This window comes from Entelurus aequoreus, linkage group LG05 (assembly GCF_033978785.1).
Source record: "Entelurus aequoreus isolate RoL-2023_Sb linkage group LG05, RoL_Eaeq_v1.1, whole genome shotgun sequence".
Lineage (NCBI taxonomy): Eukaryota > Metazoa > Chordata > Actinopteri > Syngnathiformes > Syngnathidae > Entelurus > Entelurus aequoreus.
The window spans coordinates 86,239,591-86,258,872 of record NC_084735.1 but is presented as its reverse complement, the minus strand read 5'-3'; the positions used below and the strand labels follow the sequence as shown (position 1 = coordinate 86,258,872).

Sequence of the window (19,282 nt, the reverse complement as noted above, 5' to 3'; positions counted from 1 at the left end):
GCCGTTGTGTCCTTGGGCAAGACACTTTACCCACCTGCTCTCAGTGCCACCCGCACTGGTTTAAATGTAACTTAGATATTGGGGTTTCACTGTGTAAAGCGCTTTGAGTCACTAGAGAAAAGCGCTATATAAATAGAATTCACTTCACTTATTCAGTTCAAGCATTAGACACCTTTTTACCTGCACACTGCCTCCCGCTGTCTTCTGAAAAATTGTGATCACGATTAGCTACCTGCTGCCACCTACTGATATGAAAGAGTATTACACGGTTACTCTGCCGACACTCAACAACAACACATCATTTGCAGACTAATTACTGGTTTGCAAAAAATGTTATACCCCAAATAGGTGAAATTAGATCATCTCCCACGGCACACCAGACTGTATCTCACGCGGCACAGTGGTTGAAAAACACTGACTTAGAATATGTTCCCCATACTAAAGTGTTACCAAAAACATATAACTTGGTCTTGAATTTGAAAAAAAACAAAACATTTGATTTCACTAACGAAGGGTTCGGTGAATGCGCATATGAAACTGGTGGGGTTCGGTACCTCCAACAAGGTAAAGAACCACTGTTCTACACCAAAAAACAATCTAATCATTATTATTCCGCCGCAATACTTTGGCATTTTGTATTATTTGCACAGCTATGTTGTTTATTTTAGGTAGAAAGAATATTTTTCTATTTTATTTATGTTATGTAATTGTGTGCTACTTAAACAGTGCTGTTACTACCCACTGGGTCAATAAAAGTGCCACTGACTGTTTACAGTACTGTTGTCATTCACTTCAATTTCAGTTAATCTTGCTCAAAAATGAATATCTTTCACCGGAAAATATATGGAGATATATATCGAATATCGAGTTTAAGTAAAAAATATATCGAGATATACTTTTTTGTCCATATCGCCCAGCCCTACTTTGTATGGTGTCTCCACTTTTCACCGTTCCAGTCCCGTCTCTCTGCTCCACAATTTCATTTGCAAGATTGTTAGCGATATTCACAAAAAAGTCATTGAATTCATTGGCTACATCTCTTGGTTTATTTACAATTACATTATTATCTTAATGAAATAGTTGGGCATTTCTGCTCTTCCGGCACCCTTTTTTTATTATATTATTTAGTACTTTCCATGTACCCTGGGTGTTATTCTTATTTTGTTCTAATGATTTATGATGATAATCCCTTTCATTTTGTCTCATAATACTTGTTGGTTTATTTTTATACATCTCATATTTATTTTCAGCTTCCTTCGCTTTTCATTTTAGAAATCTTCTATATAGGGCATTTTTCTTTTTGCATGCTTTCTCTATCCCTCTTGTTATCCATGGTTTGTCCACAGGGTGGCGCTTGCCATTATGTGTCCTTAAAGGCCTACTGAAATTTTTTTTTTTTATTTAAACGGGAATAGCAGATCCATTCTATGTGTCATACTTGATCATTTCGCGATATTGCCATATTTTTGCTGAAAGGATTTAGTAGAGAACATCGACGATAAAGTTCGCAACTTTTGCTCGCTGATAAAAAAAAGCCTTGCCTGTAGCGGAAGTAGCGTGACGTCACAGGAGCTAGTATTCCTCACAATTCCCCGTTGTTTACAATGGAGCGAGAGAGATTCGGACCGAGAAAGTGATGATTACCCCATTAATTTGAGCGAGGATGAAAGATTCATAGATGAGGAACGTTACAGTGAACGACTTGAGAGGCAGTGATGGATGTATCTTTTTTCGCTCTGACCGTAACTTAGGTACAAGCTGGCTCATTGGATTCCACACTCTCCTTTTTTTATTGTGGATCACGGATTTGTATTTTAAACCACCTGGGATACTATATCCTCTTGAAAATGAGAGTCCAGAACGCCAAATGGACATTCAGTGCCTTTTATCTCCACGACAATACATCGGCGAAATGCTTTAGCTACGAGCTAACGTGATAGCATCGTGCTTTGACTGCATATAGAAACAAAAAAATAAACCCCTGACTGGAAGGATAGATAGAAAATCAACAATACTATTAAACCGTGGACATGTAAATACACGGTTAATGCTTTCCAGGCTGGCGAAGGTTAACAATGCTGTGCTAACGACGCCATTGAAGCTAACTTAGCAACCGGACTGTACAGAGCTATGCTAAAAACAATAGCTCTCCACCTACGCCAGCCAGCCCTCATCTACTCATCAACACCCGTGCTCACCTGTGTTCCAGCGATCGGCAGAAGGACGAAGGACTTCACCCGATGCGTTTGGCGGCCCGGAGACGTAGGAAGTCAAGGTGAGGTCGGCGGCTAGCGCGGCTAGCGCGGCTAGCGCGGCTAGCGCTCCAACAAAGTCCTCCTGGTTGTGTTGCTGTAGTCCGCTGCTAATACACCGATCCCACCTACAACTGTCTTCTTTGCAGTCTTCATTGTTCATTAAACAAATTGCAAAAGATGTCCAGAATACTGTGGAATTATGAAATGAAAACAGAGCTTTTTGTATAGGATTCTACGGGTACCATAACTTCCGTTACTCGGACTTCGTCACGCGCATACGTCATCATACCGCGACGTTTCAGCCGGATATTTCCCGGGAAGTTTTAAATGTCACTTTATAAGTTAACCCGGCCGTATTGGCATGTGTTGCAATGTTAAGATTTCATCATTGATATATAAACTATCAGACTGCGTGGTCGGTAGTAGTGGCTTTCAGTAGGCCTTTAATGGCCAGCGTTTGTCATAAGACATCATTGGTGTGGTTAAAAACACTTCATAGGCTTGGTTGGGATCACTGGTGGCATAAACATCACTCCAGCTTCGATTACATAAGACATGGCTTCTGGTGTTTTATTTCTAATACATTTACAAGGATTCATATTTTTTTTCCTTCTCTGTCTTAAAGACATTCTGGAATACAGGAAGGTGGTCACTTATGTCACGTAAGAGTAATCCTACTTCAATGCTAATTTCAATCTTATTTGTAAATATATGGTCAATAAAAGTGGCGGTATCTGCTGTAATTCTACTAGGTTGTGTAATTAATGGAAATAGATTGTTGCTATACATTGTTTTTATGAAATCTGTTGGTCTTTGGTCATCATTTGGGTTAAGAAGATCCACATTGGTGTCTCCACAGAGACTTTTGATCTTACTGTCACTAACCTTGTCCCACATACTGGCCAACTGTTCATTGGAAATATCCACAGAGGTCCCTGGGGTTCGTCATACACAGCTAATAATAATGATGTTTTTTCAACTTTTATTTCAATTGTTATGCAATTATGCTAAAATATTGTCTATGGTTTTTGACATAGATTTCACCATAGGGCATCTTAAAGGCCTACTGAAAGCCACTACTAGCGACCACGCAGTCTGATAGTTTATATATCAATGATGAAATCTTAACATTGCAACACATGCCAATACGGCCGGGTTAACTTATAAAGTGACATTTTAAATTTCCCGGGAAATTTCCGGTTGAAAAGGTCTATGTATGATGACGTATGCGCGTGACGTCAATAGTTAAACGGAAGTATTGGGACACCATTTAATCCAATACAAAAAAGCTCTGTTTTCATCTCAAAATTCCACAGTATTCTGGACATCTGTGTTGGTGAATCTTTTGCAATTTGTTTAATGAACAATGGAGACTGCAAAGAAGAAAGCTGTAGGTGGGATCGGTGTATTAGCGGCTGGCTGTAGCAACACAACCAGGAGGACTTTGACTTGGATAGCAGACACGCTATCCGACGCTAGCCGCCGACCGCACGGATGATCGGGTGAAGTCCTTCGTCCTTCCGTCGATCGCTGGAACGCAGGTGAGCACGGGTGTTGATGAGCAGATGAGGGCTGGCTGGCGTAGGTGGAGCGCTAATGTTTTTATCATAGCTCAGTGAGGTCCCGTTGCTAAGTTAGCTTCAATGGCGTCGTTAGCAACAGCATTGTTAAGCTTTGCCAGGCTGGAAAGCATTAACCGTGTAGTTACATGTCCATGGTTTAATAGTATTGTTGATTTTATGTCTATCCTTCCAGTCAGGGGTTTATTTCTTTTGTTTCTATCTGCATTTAAGCACGATGCTATCACGTTAGCTCCGTAGCTAAAGAGCTTCGCCGATGTATTGTCGTGGAGATAAAAGTCACTGTGAATGTCCATTTCGCGTTCTCGACTCTCATTTTCAAGAGGATATAGTATCCGAGGTGGTTTAAAATACAAATCCGTGATCCACAATAGAAAAAGGAGAAAGTGTGGAATGCAATGAACCCTTGTACCTAAGTTACGGTCAGAGCGAAAAAAGATACGTCCTGCACTGCACTCTAGTCCTTCACTCTCACGTTCCTCATCCACGAATCCTTCATTCTCGCTCAAATTAATGGGGTAATCGTCACTTTCTCGGTCCGAATCGCTCTCGCTGCTGGTGTAAACAATGGGGAAATGTGAGGAGCCTTTCAACCTGTGACGTCACGCTACTTCCGGTACAGGCAAGGTTTTTTTTATCAGCGACCAAAAGTTGCGAACTTTATCGTCTATGTTCTCTACTAAATCCTTTCAGCAAAAATATGGCAATATCGCGAAATGATCGAGTATGACACATAGAATGGATCTGTTATCCCCGTTTAAATTTTAAAAAATTCATTTCAGTAGGCCTTTAGTGAAGTGTCAATAGACAAGGCCACCGCTCCTCTTGTCTTACCAATGCGATTTGTTGTAAACAGCTCATATCCATCCATTCCCATGTCATCCACTTTTTCTTCATCCAACCAACTTTTAGATACAGCAATTACATTGAATTTTTTAAAGTTACTCAGATCATTCTTAATTCCCTCTAGCTTTGTAAAGAGGCTTCTACTATTGAAGTGAACTATTGATAAGGCATTGTCCATTTTAACTTGATTATTGAACCCCTCCTCTGTATAATACTCACAATTTATGTTTATGTTACTATAAAAATTGCTTTCGGGGTCAATGTCATTTCCTATATCAGATGTTTTGTACTGTGTGTTCACATGTTCATCATACCCATTAAACCGTCTCTGTTTGTGCGTTCTGCCTGCCCGTAAAATCCTTTCCTTCGTCTGTCTCGTTTTCAAAACGAAACAAAAGGTCCTCCTCACTTTCAGACATTTATAGTTATTTTGTATAGTTCATCATTGTTGGTCCCACGAAAACACTAGCCCAATGTTGCCTGGGTTCTTGGCTGGTAGCCTACAGCTTTACTGACCCGTGATGATGTCCCGATTTGTTGTCCAGTCCCACGAGACATAGTCCAGCCAAAAAACTAAACAAAAAATAAAGAACAGTATTTCAAAAAATAGAAAACACGATTAAAAAAAAGGGGTGGGGGGAAGAAGTTTACTTGTGTTTCCAATGTGTACTAGTAGTGTTTCTAATGTGTATAACTAGTGTTTCTACTGTGTACTAGTTATATTTCTATTGTGTATAACTAGTGTTTCTACTGTGCACGAGGAGTGTTTCTAATGTGTATAACTAGTGTTTCTACTGTGTACTAGTAGTGTTTCTACTGTGTACTAGTAGTGTTCCTAATGTGTATAACTAGTGTTTCTACTGTGTACTAGTAGTGTTTCTAATGTGTATAACTAGTGTTTCTACTGTGTACTAGTAGTGTCTCTACTGTGTACTAGTAGTGTTTCTACTGTGTACTAGTAGTGTTTCTAATGTGTATAACTAGTGTTTCTACTGTGTACTAGTAGTGTTTCTAATGTGTATAACTAGTGTTTCTACTGTGTACTAGTAGTGTTTCTAATGTGTATAACTAGTGTTTCAACTGTGTACTAGTTATATTTCTATTGTGTATAACTAGTGTTTCTACTGTGCACGAGGAGTGTTTCTAATGTGTATAACTACTGTTTCTAATGTGTACTAGTAGTGTTTCTACTGTGTACTAGTAGTGTTCCTAATGTGTATAACTAGTGTTTCTACTGTGTACTAGTAGTGTTTCTAATGTGTATAATTAGTGTTTCTACTGTGTACTAGTAGTGTTTCTACTGTGTACTAGTAGTGTTTCTACTGTGTACTAGTAGTGTTTCTAATGTGTATAATTAGTGTTTCTACTGTGTACTAGTAGTGTTTCTAATGTGTATAACTAGTGTTTCTACTGTGTACTAGTACTGTTTCTAATGTGTATAACTAGCGTTCCTACCGTGCACGAGGAGTGTTTCTAATGTGCATAACTAGTGTTTCTACTGTGTACTAGTACTGTTTCTAATGTGTATAACTAGTGTTTCTACTGTGTACTAGTACTGTTTCTAATGTGTATAACTAGTGTTTCTACTGTGTACTAGTACTGTTTCTAATGTGTATAACTAGTGTTTCTACTGTGTACTAGTAGTGTTTCTACTGTGTACTAGTAGTGTTTCTAATGTGTATAACTAGTGTTTCTACTGTGTACTAGTAGTGTTTCTAATGTGTATAACTAGCGTTTCTACTGTGTACTAGTAGTGTTTCTAATGTGTATAACTAGTGTTTCTACTGTGTACTAATAGTGTTTCTAATGTGTATAACTAATGTTTCTACTGTGTACTAGTACTGTTTCTAATGTGTATAACTAGTGTTTCTACTGTGTACTAGTAGTGTTTCTACTGTGTACTAGTAGTGTTTCTAATGTGTATAACTAGTGTTTCTACTGTGTACTAGTAGTGTTTCTAATGTGTATAACTAGTGTTTCTACTGTGTACTAGTAGTGTTTCTAATGTGTATAACTAGTGTTTCTACTGTGTACTAGTAGTGTTTCTAATGTGTATAACTAGTGTTTCTACTGTGTACTAGTAGTGTTTCTAATGTGTATAACTAGTGTTTCTACTGTGTACTAGTAGTGTTTCTAATGTGTATAACTAGTGTTTGTACTGTGTACTTGTAGTGTTTCTAATGTGTATAACTAGTGTTTCTACTGTGTACTAGTAGTGTTTCTAATGTGTATAACTAGTGTTTCTACTGTGTACTAGTAGTGTTTCTACTGTGTACTAGTAGTGTTTCTAATATGTATAACTAGTGTTTCTACTGTTTACAAAAAGCAGCATCAGTATTGTCATGTTGTGGGCAATTGAGGAGCAGAGTATTTGTTACACAGTTTGAACAAGGTGTTATTTTAATGTCTGAATTTGGCAAATTAAATGTATTATTATAACGGAAAAAGTGGTAAAGAAGATTGGTTATCAGGATCAGGCCTTCCCTGTCACTAAATGTACTTTAACTTAAAAGCCCAACTAGTTAGTTAGTTTGTTTTGTAGTATTTCATGAAAGGAGCAAAATAAGAACAATTCAATTGTATAAAATGACACCCTGTGAAAGCATTACTAAAATGGGCTTCATTAGCACAATATAGAATATACAAATTAGCTTACCTGCCACGCTGCCATTTTGAGGAAGCCGTATTCTGGTCACGTGACAACTACTTTGTGTTGCCAGGTGTTATATGACTTAATTGTTGTCTTGAACAGTTTTTGATCATCTAATTTTGAGAAAATTAGATTAAAAACTATTTTACGTTTTTTGGGGGGGACTATCTGCAACAGTCAAACATGATCACAAACCGTGTAACGTGTATCTTATAAAGTTACACTAACTAAGCTGACACTGGTAGATTACCGCCCTCTTCTGGCTGTAAAGAGTCATGTATCTTGGTTGTGTTTGCTAAGAGAATTGTATTAAATAGGTCAACATGTGGCATTTTGGAGGATTTTTTTTAAATTATTGTGCAGAGGGTGAAATTATTGTACAAATACAATTACTACTAAGCACTTCTGGCAACGCAGCAACCACCTAAAACATGTCCTATTATTTACGGGCCTACATAATTCAAACATAGTTTTTAGCAACCATTTTAAGGACATTGAAAGTGTTTTGTAAACTGCTGCAACACATTTAATTAATTAGTTCCGACTCACACGTCAGGCGCCTACTCCGCGCTTTTATTTTGAAAGCGGAAGTGCCGACGTGCGTATTGCTCTGTCATTGGTCCTGCGCCCCAGTCTCTCCTCCTGCCGTCGCCATGGTGCAGATGATGGAGTCTCAGTGCGAGTATTTCATGTATTTCCCGGCGGTTCCCATCACCGACCTGTCCGACCCCGCCCGGTACCGAACCCTGCCCCGTCGGAGCCACCTCTACCTGGGGGAGACGGTCCGCTTCCTGTTAGTGCTGCGCTGCAAGGACGCAAGGGCGACGCCGACCGAACAGGGCCACGGTAAGGAGGGGGTGGGGCCGTGGGGGCGCCGTTTGCTGGTTGTCAACAGAACGTATTGTCAGTGTGGCCACTTCATTAGGTACACAAGCTCATAACAAAGATAATAATGCTCAGTTTAGGGCGTTTCCAATATTTTAGTTTGCTTATTTATACATTATACTGTATATATATATATGTATATATATATATATATATATATATATATATATATATATATATATATATATATATATATATATATATATATATATATATATATATATATATATATATATATATATATATATATATATATATACAAAGAACACACAAAGGAAATTAATATACTGCAACAAAAAAAAAGTGACTTCCTACAGAATACACGTGACTGAGTATTTTCCACCGCATACATATTGTAACTAGTTCTCAAAGTTCGTATTTACGGCCCAAATTGCTTAGGCTGCAATTAGTTACGTTTGTGTGTAATCAATGGGAGTGCGTCTCAACTACGAAACGTGGTAACGTGAAACGTTGCAACGCTAGACATTTTGTGTGATGAAACATCGTAACATAAAACATTGTGACACAAAACATTTTAACCTAAAACATTGTAGCACTAGACAACTTGTAAAATGAAACGTCGTAGCATTAAAGATTGCAACACGAAACATTGTAATGTAAGACATTATAACATGAAACATTTAACAATAAACAAATTGTATAATGAAACATTGTAGCATAAAACATTGCGACATGAGACAATGTAACACAAAAAAATGTGTATAACGAAACATCGGAATACAAAACATTGTCACATGAAACATTGTAACACGAAACCTTGTGACGCAAAACATTATAACATAAAACATTGTAACACGAAACATTGTAACACGAAACAATTCATATAGAAAAACAGCGTAACATAAACATTGTAACACAAAAGATTGTAACATAAGACATTGTGTAATGAAACATCGTAACATAAAACATTGTTACACAAAACATTGTAGCATAAGACATTGCAACACTAAACAATTTGTATAATGAAACGGCATAACATGAAACATTGTAACACTAAACAAATTGTATAATGAAACATCGTAGCATAAAACATTGCGACATGAGACAATGTAACACAAAAAAATGTGTATAACGAAACATCGGAATATAAAACATTGTAACATGAAACATTGTAACACGAAACCTTGTGATGCAAAACATTATAACATAAAACATTGTAACACGAAACATTGTAACACGAAACAATTCGTATAGAAAAACAGCGAAACATAAACATTGTAACACAAAAGATTGTAACATAAGACATTGTGTAATGAAACATCGTAACATAAAACATTGTTACACAAAACATTGTAGCATAAGACATTGCAACACTAAACAATTTGTATAATGAAACGGTGTAACATGAAACATTGTAACACTAAACAAATTGTATAATGAAACATCGTAGCATAAAACATTGCAACATGAGACAATGTAACACAAAAAAATGTGTATAACGAAACATCGGAATATAAAACATTGTCACATGAAACATTGTAACACGAAACCTTGTGACGCAAAACATTATAACATAAAACATTGTAACACGAAACAATTCGTATAGAAAAACAGCGTAACATAAACATTGTAACACAAAAGATTGTAACATAAGACATTGTGTAATGAAACATCGTAACATAAAACATTGTTACACAAAACATTGTAGCATAAGACATTGCAACACTAAACAATTTGTATAATGAAACATCGTAATATAAAACATTGTAACATGAAACATTGTAACATGAAACCTTGTGACGCAAAACAATATAACATAAAACATTGTAACATGAAACATTGTAACACGAAACAAGTTGTATAGAAAAACAGCGTAACATAAACATTGGAACACGAAAGATTGTAGCATAAGAAATTGTGTAATGAAACATCGTAACATAAAACCTTGTTACACAAAACATTGTAGCAAAAGACATTGCAACACTAAACAATTTGTATAATGAAACGGTGTAACATGAAACATTGTAACACTAAACAATTTGTATAAAGAAACATCGTAATATAAAACATTGTAACATGAGACATTGTAACACGAAACCTTGTGACGCAAAACATTATAACATAAAACATTGTAACATGAAACATTGTAACACGAAACAGTTTGTATAGAAAAACAGTGTAACATAAACATTGTAACACAAAAGATTGTAACATAAGACATTGTGTAATGAAACATCGTAACATAAAACATTGTTACACAAAACATTGTAACATAAGACATTGCAACACTAAACAATTTGCATCATGAAACATCGTAATATAAAACATTGTAACATGAAACATTGTAACACGAAACCTTGTGACGCAAAACATTATAACATAAAACATTGTAACATGAAACATTGAAACAGGAAAAAATTCGTATAGAAAAACAGCAAAACATAAACATTGTAACACGAAAGATTGTAACATAAGACATTGTGTAATGAAACATCGTAACATAAAACATTGTTACACAAAACATTGTAGCATAAGACATTGCAACACTAAACAATTTGTATAATGAAACGGCGTAACATAAAACATTGTAACACTAAACAATTTGTATAATGAAACATCGTAATATAAAACATTGTAACATGAAACATTGTAACACGAAACCTTGTGACGCAAAACATTATAACATAAAACATTGTAACATGAAACATTGTAACACGAAACAAGTTGTATAGAAAAACAGCGTAACATAAACATTGTAACACGAAAGATTGTAGCATAAGAAATTGTGTAATGAAACATCGTAACATAAAACATTGTTACACAAAACATTGTAATATAAGACATTGCAACACCAAACAATTTATATAATGAAACGGCGTAACATAAAACATTGGAACACTAAACAATTTGTATAATGCAACATTGTAACAGAAAACATTGTAACACGAAACCTTGTGACGCAAAACATTATAACATAAAACATTGTAACACGAAACATTGTAACACTAAACAATTTGTATAGAGAAACAGTGTAACATAAACATTATAACACAAAACATTGTAACATAAGACATTGTAACACTAAACAATTTGTATAATGAAACGGCATAACATAAAACATTGTTACAAGAAACATTGTAAAGCTAAACAATTTGTATAATGAAACATCGTAACATAAAACATTGTAACACGAAACATTGTAACATAAGACATTGTAACATGAAACACTGTAACATGAAACATTGTAACACGAAACACTGTAACATGAAACATTGTAACACGAAACATTGTAACACGAAACACTGTAACATGAAGCATTGTAACACAAAACATTGTAACATTAGGCATTGTAACATAAAACATTGTAAGACAAAATATTGAAACAAGAAACATTGCAACATGAAACTTTGTAACACGAAACATTGTAACTCGAAACTTTGTAACTCAAAACATTGTAACATAAAACATTGTAACATGAAACATCGTAACATAAAATATTGTAACACAAAACACAGTAACACGAAACATCATTACACGAAACATCATTACACGAAACATCGTAACATGAATCATCGTAACATAAAACATTGTAACACAAAACACAGTAGCACGAAACATTGTAACATGAAACGTGGTAACATTAAACATTGTAACACAAAACATTGTGACATAAAACATTGTAACACAAAGAAAACATAACACAAATCATTGTAACACAAAACACTGTGAAACAAAATATTCTAACACAAAATATTGTAACATGAAACATTGTAACACAAAATATTGTGAAACAAATCCTCACAATGTTAAACAAAGTTACACCTAATGTGGTAAACCGAGAACTTCCTGTAATGTAGAAGCAGAAAATCTACATGATAAAACTGCACCAGAACTTGGTTCATTCAGACCAACCTGGGCTCAACTGGACCGGCTGACAGGACAATCCTCTTCCAGCAGGGGACGCTCCATCAGCAGGTTTCGGGACAGAATCGGCCAGCAGTCGGGCTTGGAGGGAGCTGGCAGGGTCACTGTCTGCCGTGGCCAGTGTGAGTCCGGGTGAGAGCAGTCGACACCGCACCAACCAGCACCACCACGACTACACCAGCAGCGGGGACGAGGGTGTTGACGACGGCGAGGAGGACTACATTGCAGCGGCCGAGGCGGCCATCGCGGCTCTGGGGAGCAGAGTGGACTCACGCTGCCGGTCCTTCCGGGAGTGCAAACCGCTGCTTATACACAACTCCTGCGGCTCTGCGGCGCGGGAGTTCCGCAGGGCCCCAATTCAGGTATGCCCAATAGTTCCCAGACTGGAGTCAAGTTATCGCGATGTTTTGGTAGAATCTCTCGGCAATGTCGTCCACACCAGTCTCCTCTGGACGAGCCGGTGGTTCTGGCAGATGAAGTCATCTTCCCACTCACAGTCTCCTTGGACAAACTCCCCGTCAGGACCGTCAAAGTCAAGGTACTACTACAGGAAGTACACACATTTCTCCGGTCCTGTAGCTTCTACCGACTTCAACATCCCTGGAAAAACGTTCTCCTTGGAGTCCAATAATGAGTGTGTGTGTTCTCAGGTGATGGTCACGGTATGGAAGACGGAGGCGGAGCAAGCAGAGGTACAGGAGTTAGGCTACCTCAGTGTCCTGCAGCAAAGAGAGCCATCACACACCTTTAGACACGACCTGAACACTTTCAAGGCTCAAGGTTTCGCAGACACACACACTTACAGGCACACACATCTAACTAACTCGGCTCTGGTCCTCAGTGAGCACCACCCTGACCGTCCTGCCGCCTCCCGCCGTTCGCTGCAAGCTGATGAGCGTCTCCGGGCGCCACCTGGCTGTCCTTAAAGGTAGCTGGGCAACACGCTAACATCTCAGGTGACCTGAGGCCATGTCAGAAGAGGACGTGTGTGTCTTTGTCTCGTCATTCCTCAGTGCTGAACAACTCGTCACAGGAGGAGGTGAGCGTGAGGGACGTTCGTATTCTGCCAGACCTCAACGCCTCCTACCTTCCCATGATGCCCGACGGCTCCGTGCTGCTGGTGGACAACGTGTGGTACGTACAGGTCATGTGACTGACCCATGACATGGCATCATCGTCGTCGTGAACGAGACCATGCACATGAAGCTCAAGCTCCAGTTCACCGCGTCCGCCTGTCCAGCCACCATTCCGGTGAGGTGGGCATGGCGTCTTTCTGCAAGGTGGACAGCGTCGCTTGCCGCCTTCCCAGCATGCTCGGCGCCTTGGAGGAGCATGACTTCCTGTTCCAGCTGAACCTGAACGACATGCCTCAGGACGAGTCCAATGAGGTGTGTTGTGTTGACTGTGTGTTGTCGGGTGAACCGCAGTCCCGTGGTTTGAGGTTTCAGGCGGTGGCGTGTGCTTCCTTTCAGGGGATGGAGGTTCCTCTGGTGGCTGTGCTGCAGTGGTCCACTCCCAAGATGCCGTTCACCAACTGTATCTACACACACTACAGGTCCGTAGCCTGCTCGTCCCGTCCTGTGACCCATCACCCCGGTCTCATATTGCACCTCCAGGTTGCCAAGCGTCCGTCTGGACCGGCCGAGATTCGTGATGACGGCCCGTTGTCCGAGCACCGTCAAGGTCAAGGAGCACTTCAAAGTGAAATACATCCTGCTCAACAATCTGCAGGACTTTCTGTCGGTGCGGCTGGTGTGGACCCCGGAAGGTCCGTTTGGGTCCGCTTATCACATAGTTGTGTTGCCAGAGAGGTCTCGGAGCAAGTTTTGTGTCTTTAGGTCGTGGTCAGACTGAGGACACCACGCTGGCAGCGGTGGTCTGCCACACGCCGTTCAGTAACCTGGGTCAATGTCGCAAAGGAAGCACGCTGTCCTTCAGCGTGGCTTTCCAGATCCTCAAACCGGGACTGTACGAGGTAACGAGATGCACCTTTTGGCGAGAGCCGTCCGGCGCTCACACATGCTAATCTCTCTCCTCAGCTGAGTCAGCACATGAAGCTCAAGCTCCAGTTCACCGCATCCGTCACCAACCCGCCTCCCGATGCCAGGCCGCTCTCACGTAAGAACCAAATAATTCTGGGTAAAGATCCTGCTTCTGTTCAAACATGGCCTCCCCACCGCCTCTTAGGTAAAAACAGCCCATCCAGCCCAGCGTTCCGTGACCTGTTGGACCGTCATCAGGCCAGTTTGGGTCGATCCCAGTCCTTCTCCCACCAGCAGCCGTCTCGCTCTCACATCATGAGGTGTGACCAAGACCTTGAGGCATTCGTCCCACCAAACTTTATTTAATCTCACTCGTCTGTGTGTGTGCATCAGGACGGGCAGTGCAATGGAGCGGCGCGCCATAACGCCCCCCGTGGGCTCCCCGGTGGGTCGGCCGCTGTACCTGCCACCGCAGGACAAAAGCCTGCTGTCCTTGGACAAGATCGCCAAGAGGGAGTGTAAAGTTCTGGTGGTGGATCCATGAGAGCCAAGAGGACATCTTGTCAGTGTTATCAGTTTGCATCAGTATTAACGTCAGCATTATTAAACGACAATGCAAAAAAAGCTATCATGTGTGTGTGTGTGAACAAGTCATTCAAAAGTCTCCTTTTGTGTTCCTGATGTTTCCCTCTTGTTTTCATGTGGGGGTTTTTTTGCCTTTTGGTTCGGGACCCTTTGGGACTGTGTGACGAGGGGTGGCACTTTCGTGACTTCGGCTGTGCTTTTTTGTGAACTTCTGGCTCTGCCTCTCGGGAGCCTTTTGGCCATGGAGACCAGCTGCTGGGTCTCTGCCACACCAGTGTCCGTTTGGAGAGACTGGAGGAGATGCGGATGAAGAGACAGGGCTGCGGAGCTAGCGCTGAGCGCCGGGATGTACAGGCTTCACAGTCTTCTGGCTGAATGAGTAGGTATCGTACACCTCGGTCTCCTTGGACGTATCCTTGCGAATCCATGCGGACTGGACACTGGCCGAGAGTTGGTGGGCGGCCGAGGGTGGAGTCTCTTGGTTGCTTTGTTGGGTCTGCTCCTGTCTCTGGCCATGCTCCCCCCACCCCAGCAGACAATGGCGTGGAACACCGCAGAGGCCACCACAGTGTATATGTTGTTGTCTTACTTTTGTGGCTGTGTGTACAAGTGGCTGGTTGCATCAGCTCTGCTCTTTTAATGTCCTATGTGCATACTTGCCAACCCTCACGATTTTCCCGGGAGACTCCCGAATTTCAGTGCCCCTTCCGAAAATCTCCCGGGGCAACCGTTCTCCCGAATTTCTCCCGATTACCACCCGGACAACAATATTCGGGGCGTGCCTTAAAGGCACTGCGTTTAGCGTCCTCTTCAACCCGTCGTCACGTCCGCTTTTCCTCCATACAAACAGCGTGCCGGCCCAGTCACATAATATATGCAGCTTTTACACACACAGAAGTGAATGCAAGGTGCGGTATAGCTCGGTTGGTAGAGTGGCCGTGCCAGCAACTTAAGGGTTCCAGGTTCGATCCCCGCTTCCGCCATCCTAGTCACTGCCGTTGTGTCCTTGGGCAAGACACTTTACCCACCTGCTCCCAGTGCCACCCACACTGGTTTAAATGTAACTTAGATATTGGGTTTCAGTATGTAAAGCGCTTTGAGTCACTAGAGAAAAGTGCTATATAAATATAATTCACTTCACTTCACATTATTGATCAACAGCCATACAGGTCACACTGAGGGTGGCCGTATAAACAACTTTAACACTGTTACAAATGTGCGCCACGCTGTGAACCCACACCAAACAAGAATGACAAACACATTTCGGGAGAACATCCGCACCGTAACACAACATAAACACAACAGAGCAAATACTCAGAACCCCTTGCAGCACTAACTCTTCCGGGACACTACAATATACACCCCCCGCTAACACCAACCCCCCCCCCCCAATCTCCCGAATTCAGAGGTCTCAAGGTTGGCAAGTATGCCTATGTGTTCTTTGATGCTTCTTTCTTACACACGTTGATGTGTGCTATGGCTATGAGGTTTTTTTCCCCTTTGCCTCAGTCTGGACCCCCTCTCCAGGGGCCCAGGCTTAGACTGAAATTTTGACTGAACAGCGTTTACCTGTTTCTCACCCTTTTTTTTGTAAGGGGCGCCAGAAATTGGCAGACCCGTCAGCGATCCTGTTCTGTCTCCCCGTAATGTTTGTCTGCTCTTGAATGGGATTGTGTTGAAAATCTTAATTTCCCCTCAGGGATTATTATGGTATTTCTGATTCTCAGGCCTGGCCCTAACCAATCTGGCGCCCTAGGCAAGATTTTAGGTGGCGCCCCCCCACATCGGCAGTGAAGTGTATATACTCACAAGAAACCGAACAGCTTTGTCTTTGACCTTTTTTTTTACTTAAAGAAAGCAAATTAACATCATATGAGAATGTTATGTTATGATTATCTTTAACCGAATCACAGCAGTGCTCAATTTAAAAAACAGCATTCCCTCTCATGTGATATTGCTTAATTAACATTAATGATGTGCACTTTAACAACTAGGCTTACAACTATACCTAATATATAAAGGGGTGGAAAAGTGACTATTACCTGCAGGGCAAACATTAGCTAACTAGAAGGCAATAACAATGTCAACAAAAAACACCTGCTTAAAAGATCTAATACAAATGTCCCTGAGGAATGTAAGGTGGGAGTACTGTAATTACCTAACGTTACATTATTATTTCCCATAACAATTTAGCCCCCTCCACAATATTAACCCGACGTTAAAACAGAACTAGCTATTTATTGATTAGCAATTGCCGAATCATGTAGCATTAGCTTAATGCTAAAAAGCCAGGTTACTATCACATTCTGTAACAGACAAATAATTTAATGTTGGCTAACGTTACCTACCTGCTACCTTTGTCTTTTTCTCGTTTCTCCTCTTCTTTTCTCTTTTTTCTTCCCTGGGTACCTGACAGTTTTGGCCGTTTTGACATCTTGTGTTGATTTTTTGACGTGGTGAGTCCCAAAAGAGTCATGATACGGGAAGGGAGGGGTCGCACCGTAATGTTGTAACAAATAATATTTCTATTAAATAGGCTTTACTTTGCATTTTAAATAACGTGGGATTATTTTTTGTATTTAGAAATAATAGTACCAACTTTTATTTTATTTTATTTTTTTTTCTCCAACATTTCTGGCACTGGCGTGGCGCCCCCTGATGGACGGCGCCCTTAGCATTTGCCTATACGGCCTATGCCACGGGCCGGCCCTGCTGATTCTGATTGAAAGAAGGTGTAAGGTCACAACAACAATGAAGTATCTGGGGATTGCTTCGATCATGAGGTGTTGCAGTCCTCTGAGTCGTGTGACGTCATTGCCTCTCAGCTTTGACAACATTCTCGATGATTTTAAATATCATTTTACATTTTATTGTACCGTACTGAAAACACGATATGGTTTATTGTCAGATATATATATAAAATCCTGCCCGGAACTGTACAACGGTTCCATAGTGTAGTGGTTATCACGTCTGCTTTACACGCAGAAGGTCCTGGGTTCGAGCCCCAGTGGAACCATCTGCTTTTTTTGTGAGTAGACGGTACGTTAATATGTTGAAAAGCGACACTTGGATCTACATAAGTTAGACCACCTGAGTAGCGAAAAGTACGATTGTATCATATTATCATCATTATGTAACAACATCTCAGACCGACGTCATCGCATATATGATAAAATCAAGGAAGTAGGGTGCAACCGGCCACTTGGTTCCATAGTGTAGCGGTTATCACGTCTGCTTTACACGCAGAAGGTCCTGGGTTCGAGCCCCAGTGGAACCACGTTTTATCTGATTTTATTTATAAATGTTCCGCCATTTTTACCGTAAAAAATTACGATAGGTATTGCTTGGTAATTTAGCGTAATTACTTCCAGTAAATGTGTGTGTTAACACAAAAGTGGAGATGCCGGGGATTGAACCCGGGACCTCATACATGCGAAGCATGCGCTCTACCACTGAGCTACATCCCCACATCAGCCACCGGGAGATTTAGTAAATATAACCTATTTTTTTACGGTAAATGTACGCGTTTCAACTCTTACAAAACGACAATCATTTACATCATTTTATGTATTCCCGGGTGAGAAAACGGCGTCTTGCTTTTAAAACAACGCAGCAAAGGCTGATAAGAGCAACTAGTTTCTTTGAAACACTTCCACCATGCAGGAATTAACGGCGTTCAAATGGCAGCACACACAAAAACGGTCTTAATGTTGTTGAAAAGGAGAAACTGTGGCTGAAATAGACTTACTTGTTGGGGTGACTCCATCGACTTTTCACTTTTCGGTACGAAACCGGTATCGGAGCATACACTATTGGCCGATACCGATATCAGATCAACGGGAATAATAAATGTTGTTTTTTTTATTGATTGTTTTCACTGCAAATTTGAAATGTTATTGTGGAAAAATGTTGCATATTTTGTGTTTTTGCAATGAAAAACATTATTTATTTATTTATTCATTTATTTTTTAACAATAAAGACATAAAACAATAAAAAATAAAACTTTAAATCGACAGATGGCTCTGAAGTTGATCTGGAGATTTAAGCGTGGAAAGTGAAAAATAAAAAATAAATAATATGTGATTTTTTTTTTACGTTTTTATGAGTGTGGCCCTTTTTGATCTTCAGTCATTTTAGTGGGACTTTTTTTTTTAAAGTCCTTTGTCAAAATATACAGATCAATCAAAATCAATCAATATTGATAACCACTTTGAAATATTTTTGTGGAAAAATGTTGCATATTTAGGGTTTTTGCAATAATAATAATTAGATTTATTTTTTTTTACAAAAAGGGGATAAAACACACACAAAAAAACATTTTTTTACATTTTACTTTTTTTTAACAAAAAAGGCCTAAAATTTAACCAAAAAATATATATTATTTTTTACACTTTTATGACTGAGACCCTTGAAATATTTTTGTGGGAAAATGTTGCATATTTAGTGTTTTTGCAATAAAAAAAACATCTTTTTTTTTAAACAAAAAAGGCATAAAACATAACAACAACAAAAAAAACTTATTTTTTTAGTTTTTCTTTTTTCAACAAAAAAGGCCCTAAAGTATAACAAAAAATAAGTTATTTTTTTACACTTTTATGACTTAGACCCTTGAA

The 19,282-nt window shown here is 39.8% G+C and overlaps 1 protein-coding gene and 3 non-coding genes across 5 annotated transcripts; 3 read left to right on the top strand and 1 right to left on the bottom strand.

The window, feature by feature from the left end:
* The first annotated feature begins 7,976 nt into the window (after positions 1 to 7,976).
* Positions 7,977 to 14,690, top strand: trappc14 (trafficking protein particle complex subunit 14). Of its 2 annotated transcripts, none has more exons than XM_062046596.1 (13): positions 7,977 to 8,177; positions 12,135 to 12,463; positions 12,544 to 12,639; positions 12,752 to 12,881; positions 12,943 to 13,029; positions 13,115 to 13,235; positions 13,342 to 13,489; positions 13,574 to 13,656; positions 13,718 to 13,869; positions 13,940 to 14,076; positions 14,141 to 14,219; positions 14,289 to 14,403; positions 14,477 to 14,690. In XM_062046596.1, the coding sequence occupies exons 1-13, from the start codon at positions 7,985 to 7,987 to the stop codon at positions 14,625 to 14,627; spliced, it is 1,821 nt and encodes a 606-aa protein (XP_061902580.1). In that variant the 5' UTR covers positions 7,977 to 7,984; the 3' UTR covers positions 14,628 to 14,690. The 2 variants fall into 2 exon arrangements, with proteins under 2 accessions (XP_061902580.1, XP_061902579.1); XM_062046595.1 differs by having other exon boundaries at positions 12,132 to 12,463.
* Positions 14,691 to 17,611: 2,921 nt separating this feature from the next.
* On the top strand, positions 17,612 to 17,684 carry trnav-uac (transfer RNA valine (anticodon UAC)). Its single transcript has one exon. It is a non-coding gene; the product is annotated as a tRNA-Val (tRNA).
* A 188-nt stretch (positions 17,685 to 17,872) lies between these two features.
* Positions 17,873 to 17,945, top strand: trnav-uac (transfer RNA valine (anticodon UAC)). Its single transcript has one exon. It is a non-coding gene; the product is annotated as a tRNA-Val (tRNA).
* Positions 17,946 to 18,063: 118 nt separating this feature from the next.
* On the bottom strand, positions 18,064 to 18,135 carry trnaa-cgc (transfer RNA alanine (anticodon CGC)). Its single transcript has one exon. It is a non-coding gene; the product is annotated as a tRNA-Ala (tRNA).
* Between the last annotated feature and the right edge of the window lie 1,147 nt (positions 18,136 to 19,282).

Coding starts and splice junctions, on each gene's coding strand:
- trappc14 (XM_062046595.1), top strand. CDS start 7,985: ATGGTGCAGATGATGGAGTCTCAGTGCGAGTATTTCATGTATTTCCCG. Junction 12,464..12,543: donor TCCGCAGGGCCCCAATTCAG/GTATGCCCAATA, acceptor CGTCCACACCAG/TCTCCTCTGGACGAGCCGGT. Junction 14,404..14,476: donor TCTCGCTCTCACATCATGAG/GTGTGACCAAGA, acceptor TGTGTGCATCAG/GACGGGCAGTGCAATGGAGC.